This window comes from Strigops habroptila, chromosome 1, assembly GCF_004027225.2.
Source record: "Strigops habroptila isolate Jane chromosome 1, bStrHab1.2.pri, whole genome shotgun sequence".
Lineage (NCBI taxonomy): Eukaryota > Metazoa > Chordata > Aves > Psittaciformes > Psittacidae > Strigops > Strigops habroptila.
This window is the reverse complement of record NC_044277.2, coordinates 112,458,482-112,471,686: the sequence shown is the minus strand read 5'-3', so window position 1 is coordinate 112,471,686 and position 13,205 is coordinate 112,458,482. Positions and strand designations below refer to the sequence as shown.

The following is a 13,205-nucleotide window of genomic DNA, read 5'->3' as shown; positions in this document are numbered from 1 at the left end:
GTGGTCCGGGGTTAATGAAGCACCCACAGAAGGGGTTTGCATGGGGCAGGTTAGTTTCTGGTTGTTAATAACTAGCTCTGCATAACTGAAGATTTAACCCCAGCTGGGTGATCCTGGTTTTACTGCCCCAAGCAGTTGCACAACAAGCGTGGCTCACCCTTCTTCATGGCCTTGTAGGCTCACCAGCAGAATAGTGCTTTCCTGGGCAGCTAGAGCAACCCCAGCAGTGACAGAGGAAGAACTCCTCCTTTTTTATTGCAGTGAGATGAACTTCACACCCAGAACATGAAACACAAACAAACTTGAAACTTTTATCACGCCACAGCCTGGCCTCTATTAATTCCACTCAAGGACCTGTGTTTCAGCTCCTCTCCCGTTACATTGCTCTGTTGCACATGGCCTCACAGTTAGAGAGGAAAACAGACCTGTGGGAGCAGGAATACCAATTTCCTTCAGGAAAAGCAGGCAGCTCCTCCCTTCCTTCCCCAGCACAGTGACAAGTCACTCACTTCGGGATCCCGAGGCAGTCAGGGGAAGCCCCCAAGTCTCAAGAGGAAAGGTGACAAGGAGCTGAGGCTGGTGGCGGCAGGACCAGGGCTCCTGTCTGACTGCTTGAAAGCAAAGGGAGCTGCTCTGCCTCTGCAAAATAACCCACCAGGATGTAGAAACCCAACAAGGCACACTTCTGAGAGCCAGTACAGAGGATATGCTCTCCCAAACAAGCTTCACCCTCCCATCAGCAGCAGGAAGGGGGTCACCCTGCTGCAATCATACAATCATAGAATTGTTAGAGTTGGAAGGGACCTTAAAGATCATCTGGTTCTAACTCCCTGCAACAGGCAGGGACACCTTCCACTAGACCAGGTTGGCTCAAAGCCGCATCCAACCTGGCCTTGAACGCTGCCTGGGATTGGGCAGCTGCAACTTCTCTGGGCAACCTGTGCCAGGGCCTCACAACCCTTATTGTAAAGAATTTCTTCCTTATATCTAATCTAAAGATACCCTCTTTGAGTTTAAACCATTCCCCCTTGTCATATCCCTACACATCCTTCCAAATAGTCCCTCTCCAGATTTCTCGTAGGCCTTCTTTAGGTACTGGAAGGCTGCTCTAAGTTCCCCAGGCGCCTTCTCTTCTGCAGGCTGAACAACTCCAACTCTCTCAGCCTGTCTTCACAGGAGAGGTACTCCAGCCCCCTTATCATCTTTGTGGCCTCTGGACTCACTCGAGCAGGACCATGTTGCTCTTGTGCTGGCGGCCCCAGGGCTGAATGCAGTACTCCCAGTGGGGTCTCATGATAGCAGAGTAGAGGGGGAGAATCACCTCTCTCGATGCTTTTTTCGATACTGCTCAGCGTACAGCTGGCAAATCCCGAGTGCAAATGCGGCCCTAGAAACCACAGTCAGCCACCAGGCTGCTGCACATGGCTGGCTCTAAAAACTGCAAGAACGGCCTTGCAGTAAGCTGTGGTTGAAACCGGCTTTCCTGGGCAGCAGACTGTCTTGGTTTCTTGCAGTAAAAGCATTTAAAGAATCATTTACACCCTCTCAGAAAAACATGGCCACAAAATACTCTGCAAATACCTGTTTGTTAATAGGATGCCGAGTGATCATGTAAAACACCTGTCCTGGCAGCACAACAGCCCGGGGCTGGTCGGAACTGGCCCTGCTGATAAAGGCGGTAAGCAGACAGGATAACACCAACATTTACACTTTGCTGAGCTAATTGACTTTTTAACACACTTTTTTAATGCTGCTGCCGACAAAAGCCAAATCATGCATTGACTGGAACAGCAGGTGGCTTCCTAGGTATCTCCAGTGTGGTGTTAACAGCTGTGAAGTGTGTTTGCTCCAACTGCAAGAGACAATTTGAATTGACTGGCAGGGCAGGGGCTCCCAGGTATTTGTTACTCACAAGACACACGTGGAAATAGCTGAAACACACACCTGAGGGCACCTCTGAGTCATTTCCACACCCAGGTTTGTGGATTAGGTAATGCAAAGAATGTGGGTGATGCTGCTCTCCTTACCTGCTGGAGGTACATATCAACACTTCCTTGGTACCTTAGGTGAGGACAGCTGATGGGTATAGCTGCCTCCTGCAATACCCGTGTGCCTAAACTGCGTAGAGCACAACAGACCCTGCAGGAAGTATGCTGCTGAAAGGTACATTTGCAAGGCACCCAGCGTGCAGGTATGCCACACCATGCTGTGCAACATCCCTTTCTTTCCCCTTTATAGATATTAGCCTCTTATTTTCCTTTACAAAAGTAACTAGGCTAAATATGCTCTATCACAATAGTCTCATTTTGCATGTATTTTTATTATTTTCTTTTGCATTGTATTTTTCTTCTTCAGGTAACTCTCCCTCTCCTCATTACACTGAATAGCTTAGCTGACTGAGACACCCTCTGCACCTTCAGCTTTCATAATGAAACACTAAAAGGAGTCAGCTCCTGGAAAGAAGTACAGCAGTCTCTAGCCTGACTTCACTTACTCTGGAGTACGACCATTAAAAACAAAACCACAAAGAAATAATGTGCAGACATAGCTTCAGAGAGGAGGGTTGGATGTGTTGGCAAGGGTTTGGGGGTTTATTTTTCAGGCCTTTTTTTTTTGAAAAGCAGCTTACTACTACACCAGAGATCAGTGCCCTGGAAGCAGAACAGCTGATTTTAGCAAAAGAGGAAATCTCCCCTTTAACAGAAAGAATGCAGGTGTCTACACACTATGCCAAGGGAGAATTCTTTCAAGTGTGTCGCTTACTGTATCTTAGATAGGGTGGAAGTTGATGCTTAAAAAGTAAAGAAGAAACAAAAAAATATAACCAAGAGAAGCCATTAAAAATGGCTATTGAGTTGGCATATTTATGAACTACACAGAGCGTAGACCCTTGGGAGAGGTCAAAGTAATCCTAGATGGAAAGGGTTCAAATTCTGATATACTGTGGCTGTTACCAACTTCTAGCATTTCCACAGGCATCAACTGTTGGGTTTTTGTTCTTCTGTTTGGGTTGGGGATTTGTTTGTGTGTTTTTTCTATCATGAACAGTCTTTTGAAGGATAAGACTTAAATATTCATATTTGTGTGTGGGAAAGCTTGCCTGTATTAACAAACACTGGAATAAGAGGTTAGAGACATCAAGTGATCACCATTTACACAGAGGTAACTGGTCACGAAACCTACGAAGTGAACAGTATTATATGGAGACAATTTAACAAGCAGGTGTGGAGACTGAATAAATGCACAAAGTTCAAAGATTTTTCTTGTCTTTATTTAAACACAAATACATTTACAGCATGCAGGTAAGTTAAAACTATAATGGCGTCTTCCCCAAACCAATCGTTTTAATGCATCTTAAGTGTACTGAAGTTAAATCATATTCCACAGGTAGACTTGTCCTCATGTCAAATTTAGAGTTACACACAGTAGTGAGTCAGCATTTAAGTTATGTAAATAATTTAGTTGTTCACCAGAAATAAATATTATTTCACCAAGTTCCTACCCTAAACCATCTTTTAAAAAATATGATCTAGAGGAACATAAAAATAAGAACCATTCAAAGACTGCAAGTTGAAACAGCAGTGTTGAACATTTCCTGTATAGACTGAAGATTTTCATTTACAAAAAGCAGTAATTGTCCTGTCCAGCTGACCTATGACAGCCAAACCAGAAAGCAAAAAACTTGAAGTTGTGTTTTTTTCTTTTTTTCTCCATTTTTACATTAAGAGGCAGTTCTTGGTAAACTTTGTAAAAGGTTTAAAATAAAAAAAAAAAAAAAAGTTTAAATACAAAAAGGTGATGTACACTGAGCTACAGGCTAGTTACCATTTAAGTTATTTTTTAAACACAGCAATTTTCAGCACCAAAATCCATGATAATTACCTACAGGAATGAAACCCCCATTCACAAGCATGAGAAAAAAAATCCTGCTTCATTTGAATGCATGTTAAAGAAAGTGGGGGGTTTTGCTTCTATGATTGCATATTAACAAATGAAGATCTGAAAACCTGTAGTTAATATTAAGATAACAGACAGTGCTATTTCCATTATGAGTCATTTCATTCAAAACAGTTTGCTATTCCTTTATTTTTCTCTCCTTAGTATGCTGTCTTTAATCGTGCTCTAAAACCACTGCAAGTTTGGAGTGCTTGGCAGCCTTAATAAACAGAACAGACTTAAAAGCTGAAAACTCCAAAATAGTGAGATTTCCAACTGATACACTCAACCTTTAAAAATCAAACTATTAAAAATTCAGACTACTGTAGACATAGAAAAAAGTGGTTCAAGGTCTAAACTCTGACTACGCTCCCTCATAATATAAATATTTTGTCTATCTGTAATATAAAAGTTGAAAGTGATTTGCTGTCTGAACAGTCAAGAGTCTCTACTGTTTCCACAATAACTGATGAATACCCAGCAAAGAATTCAAGCCAGAACATCAAGTGGTACCGACTGGGTCTGAAAAGCTCACCGAATGCCTCCAATAACATCAAGTTCCTTCTTTCTCAAAGACCTGGCAACTAATTTCTATCCAGAAGGCAGTTGTTCTAAACATGGTAGTGGCTAAACCCTATGAATAAGTTAAGCAAATTACACTATAAAATTTTAAACCCCCAATTCAACTCAGTGGGAGTACTGGAGCTCAAAGCAAACAAAAAACCAACCATGTTTCCTGTTGTTAGCCACTTTACAGGACTTTATTGCAAAGAGAAGAAAAATATTCAACAACTACTACTTTGGACATTTCATATACCTACTTACAAATGGATTACAAAAACAATTCAGGGTAGCACTTTATTATTTTTTTTAAACACATGTGTCTGGGATTTCCAGATACATCAGTTTTTAAAAGTTGTATCCTTTATTAGTGGATCTGAATTCATTGGCCAGTTGCTGAAAAAAGTATTTTAAATTGAAAGTTAAAAGTTTAGCAAAAAATTCCAGTACTGTATATGTAGTGGAGTATCAAGTTAAGTTTTAGATGGTGCTCATTTCACTATTGTAAAGTAGCAAAAGGGAACCATCACAGGTACAGATAAATGGACAGACAGGCTCATCAGAATGAAGCAGAATGTTTTCACTCCACCAGACTGTACTGTGTGTAGAAATCGGGAACAGGACAGATGGGATAATCCATTGCCAAAGTCTTTATAGTAAACTTAGGTTTACTCTTCTTACTGTACAATATTTAATTCTAAATAACCTGATAAACAGGCATTTAACGAGATAACAGTTAAACAGCCTTGTTCATATTGAACTCTTTAGTTCTGTGGTGTAGCCATCGCAATGCCTCATGGCAGTTGTCGTAAGCACACTTCAGTATTCTTACACTGTACAAATTTAGTTCCAATGCTCTATGCAGCAGTCCAAGAGAAAACTGTAATGTAGAGTGCCGTTCTAATTCAGTGGGACATGTAGTGTTATGTGAAGTGATAAAAATGAAAGTATACTTAAACACTGTTGCACATTCCCTAAGACAGTAAGATGTACACAAATTAAGCTAGAAAACTGGAACTATGATTTTCTTAACGTACATTCAGCTTGGCACAGCGCAGACTAAATTTAAGACATGAAAGACAAACTGTGTAATGAGAAGAGCTACACTTTAAGTAACATGTCATTTTTCAAGACGCCAAAATTGCACTCTAGGTTGTTTTTTTTTTTTGGGAATCAGTTAGCAGAATTTGTAGAAGGGGGAAGAGCTGTACAGGCCAGGTATAATTTATACATTTTCAAAAAATAATCCTACAGTCCCCAAAGGGAAAGATTATTGTCATGGAATGACTCCCTCTACACGATATCCAATCCTCCTCACGCTGCATTCACTTTTCAGCAACTGTAAATGAGAAAAATAATAGAGTTAAGTGCTTGTACCTCCTAAGCCAAAAAAAGCCAAGTTATTTACATTTACAGTAGACCGTATTCACTATTTACATAGCCTTTAAGAGCCCAGTTCTTAGACCACTTATCTAAGTGCTAATAAAATATCTACTTTAGAATAAGAAATTACACAATGGAAAGCATTTAAGCAATGCTTTTTGTCTGCTAGCAATTTTGTTAGCATTTAAGCAATTTTGTCTGTTAGCAAAAGATTTACAGCACAATAAACTGACTGGGTACCCAATCTTGATTGCTTTAATGGAGTAAACATTACAAACACAACACAATTAGAACCCAGCTCCACTTCCCATGACTGTTGCTATGTTTCCAGGCCAGTGAGAGCTGCCTGGATACCACCTACCAGCTGCTGCAAAGTTTTAACTTTGCTATTTTGGGAAGATGAAATGGGAATGTCATTCATAATCCTAAAAAAGTTTGATTTGCACAGGAAAACAACAATTTATCTTATCTGTATTTCTTTAATGTTTCCAGAATAATTCATTAAATGGTGGTCTCCGTATGTAGAACAGTACTTCATGTTCTCACTGTACCAAAAGTTCTTCTCTAACCAGAGGTTCAGATGCTTTCTATGAAATACTTCCAAATTACTGACACATGAAGCAGTGTGCAAATGTAGTAAAAACAGCAAATAAAAACCATAAAGAACACGTAAGAATAGGGTCATTTTTTATTTAATCTCTGAACATTTTCTGAAGAAAATCGTATTAAAAAGATACTAGCAAGCCAGAAGAATTTAAAATGCTCACTCTTTTCCCAAACGGTAGCCAACGGCCATGACTGTTAACTACCTCCAATTGAGTGCTTTCACATTTTGTCCTACTCCAGCAGAACAACTCCAGAACTACCATTTTACAACACCAGTTTTATAACAAAAGCAGCAGCGTTAGTCACATGCACATGAACAGTATTCCTCTTACTACAAAATTCTGTTTAAAAAGTTAATCTGATCATTAAAGTAATTTTATGCCACAGAATGAACTGTAATAAAACCAAAGTGGTTTAATCACACAATTAAAAGTCATCCTGCAAGACAAACTTACACTTTGTCTTGCCGTCCTCCACCTCCACGCAGTGCAACTGGCTGGCTGTTCTGAGTGAATGCACCTCCACCACGAATTGCACTTGGATGAGTTGGAGAAGCTGCTGGATGCTGGCCAGGACGGATAGGCTTAGCTGCATGAAAGGAAACATGACTTACAAATACATACATCACAATTTTACCCTTGATTATTCAAAATTTACTAATGCTTTATTTTACAGTATCCCAAATGCAATAATCAAAGTTGAATGCATTTTGAGTAAGGAAACAAGTTTAGGAGACGGCATTCTGAGAACGTAACAGATTAGTGTCAACTATAACAAGCCCTGAAGAACAGACAAGGTTTCGGTTTTATCGTCCCTACTAGACTTGAAGCTAGAAAAGCTTTAGATAACCACTATCTTCACATGTATTATCTGCCCCACCTAATATATTTCCCTGTGAGAGTCCTGTTTCGTGGCAGTAAGAACTCAAATAAGACACATTGCTAGACAAAAGTTTCATGAGGCTTATATTCCTGGAAGGAATCATTACACCCTGCTGTATTTCCCACATCTACTTGATTGATAAGCCACTATTACTCTGCTCTGCAACTAATTCTCCATACAGATTACTCCACAGATAACACTGCTTCATCAACTTCTTACAACCATATAAAACTAAAACTTGCTCTAGTACGGAATTAAAAGAACAGTAGTTTCGACAGGTAATTCACAAGCTGCATACACTTTGACAAACAAACTATATTTTCAATCAGTTCTGCACTAGCCTTTAACAGGACATGCACAACCGTATGACTTTACAAAGTTCTGTAACATTAAACAGAAGCATTTAAAGTTTCAGCAGGTAAGAGTGGATATAAAGTACCTACAGGTAGCAACTGCATCAAAGAAGCACTTCTCAAATTCTGCCTTATAGGAAGCTGATCTCCAGTAAGACATAACTAGTTCATCTAGTTATTTAAGTACAAAAGGCTTTATACGTGTGGTAAGCTCACTAGAGAATTCTGTTTGTCTTCTTAGGGATCACTTGAGAGAAAGATAAGACAGAAGAGTACTTGTTTTTGAACCACCACTTGAAGTGACCAAGAAAAAAAGTGTTACAGCTTTATTCTGCAACAGGTCCTTGCAGACCCACAGAGTATAAGCAAGGTTTAACTGAAATACTCATTTCAGTTGCATTAGCATTGAAGTGTGGAGTCTTGACACAGCAAAGCAAAATGGCCGGAACACAGAGTTACTTCTACAGTAATAATGTAAGAGGCACAGACAAGTTCTCCACAGGTCACACACTCTCTCGGCCCCCCACACTTGACCCTGCAGTGGCAGGTGGAGGATCACAGCAAGATGACCATCTTCCCACCACACACTGAGAAACACCGTCCGCTACTACAGATTTCTGGGGGTTTTTTTTCTATTCTGTTCTCCTAGGGAGGGCTATGGAGTACTATATGTTTTGGAACAAAGAACTGAAAGGGTAATTAGGGAACATGGGCTGTTAGTTGTGGGTTTCTGTCTGCCCCTCTCCCCCACAAGATCAATGGGCAGCAAGAGAGTTTTGTTGTTGTTTAAGGTGATGGCTTAATCTCTCTCCTTGCTTCAGAATACCTGCTTTGTCTTACAAATTGGAATGGAATTATGTTACAGACTTAAGACTCGCATTCAGTGTACTGTTTTGTTCTAGGAAATGGAACACATTCAGGCTAGAATTCTAGGTTCGTAAGCCTTTCTCAGCGTGTACAAAAATCCAGCTACCAAGAAGAGACCCATTTAAAAATCAATAAAAAACCCCCAAAACACAAACAACCATACACCACTATCCACACATACTTACAGTATTAACCAAAATATAACTCCATATCCAAAGGGGGCCTACAAGGATGCTGGAGTGGGACTCTTCATCAGGGACTGCAGCAATAGGACAAGAGGCAATGGCTTCAAACTTAAACAGGGGAGATTTAGGTTGGATATAAGGAAGTTCTTTACTGTGAGTGGTGAGGCACTGGAACAGGCTGCCCAAGGAAGTTTTAATGATCCATTCCTGGCAGTGTTCAAAGGCCAGGTTGGACACGGCTTGGAGCAACCTGGTCTAAGAGGTGTCCCTGCCCATGGCAGAGAGGTTGGAACTAGATGATCTTAAGGTCCTTTCCAACCCAAACCATTCTATGATAAAAACCAGATCACGTTCATGCACACAGTTCCAACTAACATGGAAAGATGCACACATGCACAAAGATTAAAAAAAAAAAAAAAAAAAGGAGGACACAGATGAAACTTCAGGGGCATGGAATTCTTTACTAACCTATTTGTGCAGAATGTCCTCTTCTGGCCATATTCTTGGATCTTACAGCTTCCTTTATACGATCTACTTCTTGCTGATACCGTTTGCGATCACGAGAAGCATTCTCTTTGGCTTCCTTCAGTGCAGACTCCAAAGCTTTAACTCTTTCAGCTGTAGCTCTAAGTCGCTTCTCCAGTTTAGGAAGTTCGCAGCGAAGATCTGCATTGTCACGTACCAGCTATAAAACCAGAATTATTTTCTTGGTATCTCTCTTCAACCAAGCACCCTCTCACCCCTAGCAGTAGGGCTACTGTATTACTTTTGCCTAAGCTTTTAGTAAATCTAATAGTTCACCAGTAAGTTTGTCATTTGAAAATCAGTTATTGTGGAAGAACATGCTACCCAACATAGGCACTTTATGTCTACATTCTTCAGTCAGACATCCCCAAGACTGATACGGACTCTAAACGCTAACTTGGATCTTTCTTCAGTTTAAAAGCAGCTATTTTATTACTTACCCACATGTACTTTTAGCTATTAGTTTACTTTACAGGAAAACTTTCGCCTATTGTTTTTTATCAAGAGACATACTCAAGATATAGAAGTATTTAATTATAAATGTTACTTTATGACTACTATACATTCGGTCACTTTATAAAGCACCTAAAGTAGTTTGTTTTTAATCAAAACTTGAAATTAAGCTTCATTGTACCTGCTTGTGAACCTTTGTAAGCTGTTCAAGATTATTCTCAAGGAAGGAGATCTTCTGTTTTTGTGCAGCACTGCCTCCTGTATCATCTGAATCAATCTCAGCACTCTGCGGTAACAAAGTCATGGGGAGGGAGAGAGCAGGCTGAGTACAAATCTGAACTTGCATATTAAGATCAAGCCAGAAAACTTACACCGCATAAACATCAATTCCAATTTAGCTCCACACTGAAGTTTATGTAGTGTTCTCAGAAACACCAAGTTTCGCTACAGCACCACATTACCTTTTTCACTCTAGTAGCCAGATCTTGAACAAACAGCTTCCGGAGGTTGTGAAGAGTCTGAAGTTCTTTTGCCTACAGTTAAGGACAAGAAATTAAAAAACAAACAAACAAGCAAAAAAACACAAACCAAACCAGAACCCCTCAAAAAAATAACTCTGAAGGGAAAAAAACCAAACAAACAAAACCAACAAACCCAACCCAAACAAGTATTTGTTTTGGAATATATTCTATCTTACCACAGTCTCTTCCAAACCCTTTAAATCTTGCCTCGCTTGTTCCCGTCTGTCCTGCATAACCCTAAAAAAGAATAAATTCATTCTGAAACATCTGAGCAAAACTGGAAGTTTTAATGTTTCAGGAGACCAGAGTGATGAACACTATATGGTACAAATGAAAAATATCCTTCAGTTGAAGTCCTCAATTAAAGATGTAGCCAATAGATGATATGACCCTCAGAAATCCATGTGGAGTGGGGTGGGAGTAAGGGAGTTGCAGGAGAAAAAGAGGGAAGTACTTCTAAGGAATACAAACAAGTACCTTCAGATGCATAAATTGTAAGTTTCTAGAGTAGGTAAAGAAAGACTCTCAGATGCAGGTCCTAGATGAATATGAGGGGAGATCTTACCCTACACATGTTCTTAGCTCTGACCACCTGAGCTGACAAGTATCCCATGAGAGATTAAGAACCTTTGTTTTGTTCTTACCGCCTCACCCCAACAGAGCTGCCAAGCTAGCATCATGAAAAACAATCTCAGTTTACAGGAATATAACCTAATGATTATAATTTCACAGAGCTTCTGTCTTCCTACTGTGAAGGCATTTATTGCACTGCTGATGTTCTCTCTCAGAATTACAAGGCAGTGCAATTACTCAGATGACAGGATAGATGAAAGGAATGTGGACTTTTTATGACTCGAGGTTGGGAATAGGAAGGCCAGGCACTGCACAAAAATGAAGCATTCCTGTTAAGTAGCCAAAAGCCACCTTTTCCTCTTGAAATTTCTCCTCACTCAGCCAGTTCCACTACTAGTTCGCAGCTAAATTATTGAACATTTGAGGTAATAAAGTCCTCTAAAGAATATCTCTGCATTCTATCCATTTTCTAGCCCTCATAATTTTACTTCCAATTTTAAACACGAGGGCAGTGCAAAGGTTCTCTCTTTAATAGGTATATCATACAGTGAGAGCCACTTCATCCTATTAGGTCACTAGTTTTTATAATGTCAGTGTCCCCACACACATTTGTTTTATGCACCATTATCACTTACGTAAGTTCATGCAGTTTTCTACTTTTCTCCTGATCGGTTGCTTTCAACTTCTCATGCTCAACTCTAAGACGTTCCTGTTCAAGCATCATCTTCTGGTTTTGGCTGAACACAGAAAGTAAATCATATTATATATATATATCAGCTGAATCTGTCAGATATCACATTCAGTAAAGCAACATAAGTTAGAAAGAGGCTGCTGGAGGAGTGTGCCTTCCACACTCCCTCCCGCTATACTGTGCTTCTATACTCACACGGTCCAGAGACATTTGGCACTACTAAAATAATGACAACTACTTACTCTTGAAGTTCAGTGATAAGTTTCTCCTTTGCATCAACTTCATCTCTTAGGCTACTGATTTGTTTCTGATGTGTCTCACGATGGCTCTGAATTTGCTGTTCCACAGCTTGCTATTAGAAAAACCAGTATGTATTATACGCTTTAAGAAGTTGCCATACTTAAAGCAAAACTGAAAAAAGAACAACCAACCCTAAAAAACCAATGAAATTAACTTACCTTGACTTCATTTGCGGTTTGAACCTTATTCAAGTGCTCTTTCTCCATCTCATGGACTTTTTCTAGTAGGGATAGAGGAGAGAAAACTGGTAACCAGGCTATCACAGGGAAGATGGAGTTAATTCCCCCTTCCCAATGCCTTAAAATTGGGAAAAAGTCCCCTCCCACCACAAAGATTAATTAAGGCAATAGCATCTTTAATTTAACCCTATCCGTAGCAGTTCTTTCCAACAGCAAATATTTTCTCGTTGATTAATTCTGCATGTTCAGTAGCAAAAAGCCACTTTTTAGCAATTCCCTTCAATCTGAATAGAACAATTGTGTATTTATCACTATATACTTTAAAAATGGTGGTGGGTGGGGTGTAAGGAGGTAATTCCTACCCTGTGCTCGGAGCTGAACTAATTCTTCACTAAGGGAATCCACAGACTCTTCCAGTTGCCTCTTTTTCTGTTCCACATTCTGAAGGTATTCAGTCAAAGACTTGATCTTTGCTTCATGCTTGAGAATGGAAAGATTCATTTACTTTGGAACTAGGTATCACAGAATTACATCTGCACGAACAGTTCATACTTAAAGAACTTGATCTCAAAACAAAAATAATACCAATTAAACTTTAAGTATATGACTACTCAAGTAGATCTGTAATGCAGCCTGTAAGACAATGTCTTTATTCTGGATAGAAATGGAATATATTTTTGACTGGGAGAAGGGATGTTTTAATGTTAAATATTATCAGCCCACTGTATTTAGAGGAGGGCACCGTAATATACATCTCCCAGTTTAAAAAAACAGATTACCACCTGTATGTAAAAACAAAATATAGAAAAATTAAATTGCACATGTAGCTCACAATTTTCAGAGGTGTTAGAAGTCACATTACTGATCTCTTCTAACAATTGCACTAAAATGGCCTTTCTTGCATTAGAAGTAAATCTAATGTGCTATGCAAGCCTACTCTCTTTTTACTGTGCTGTTGCTACCTCTCCCACTTCCAACTTACTCTATTAGTAGGCAGAGTGCTCACTAGCCACTGGTTCTGTAAGACTTGTGTTTGTAAAGAAGCCTGTGATGGAGAACATGTGGACCCTACTATTTAATACAAGTGCCACAAAAGCACTCTCAGGCTACAGACATACTGCAGAAATTCTGACCTCCTGTCACACAATTACTCAGAAGCATCCAAAATGAAGAGAATCTTATGGCTGATC

At 39.7% G+C, this 13,205-nt stretch overlaps 1 protein-coding gene across 3 annotated transcripts in view; it reads right to left on the bottom strand.

Annotated features, from left to right (window-relative positions):
- Positions 1–3,249: 3,249 nt before the first annotated feature.
- Positions 3,250–13,205, bottom strand: part of KIF5B (kinesin family member 5B) — a 34,418-nt gene continuing 24,462 nt past the window's right edge. For all 3 annotated transcript variants that reach the window (XM_030504173.1, XM_030504154.1, XM_030504164.1), the window contains exons 17-26: positions 12,378–12,495; positions 11,995–12,056; positions 11,779–11,888; positions 11,481–11,582; positions 10,449–10,509; positions 10,213–10,284; positions 9,933–10,037; positions 9,242–9,458; positions 6,942–7,074; positions 3,250–5,836 (exon numbers count right to left, since the gene is read on the bottom strand). In XM_030504173.1, the coding sequence (XP_030360033.1) occupies positions 5,830–5,836; positions 6,942–7,074; positions 9,242–9,458; positions 9,933–10,037; positions 10,213–10,284; positions 10,449–10,509; positions 11,481–11,582; positions 11,779–11,888; positions 11,995–12,056; positions 12,378–12,495 (987 nt within the window). In that variant the 3' untranslated portion in view covers positions 3,250–5,829. The remainder of the gene's footprint in view (positions 5,837–6,941; positions 7,075–9,241; positions 9,459–9,932; positions 10,038–10,212; positions 10,285–10,448; positions 10,510–11,480; positions 11,583–11,778; positions 11,889–11,994; positions 12,057–12,377; positions 12,496–13,205) is intronic.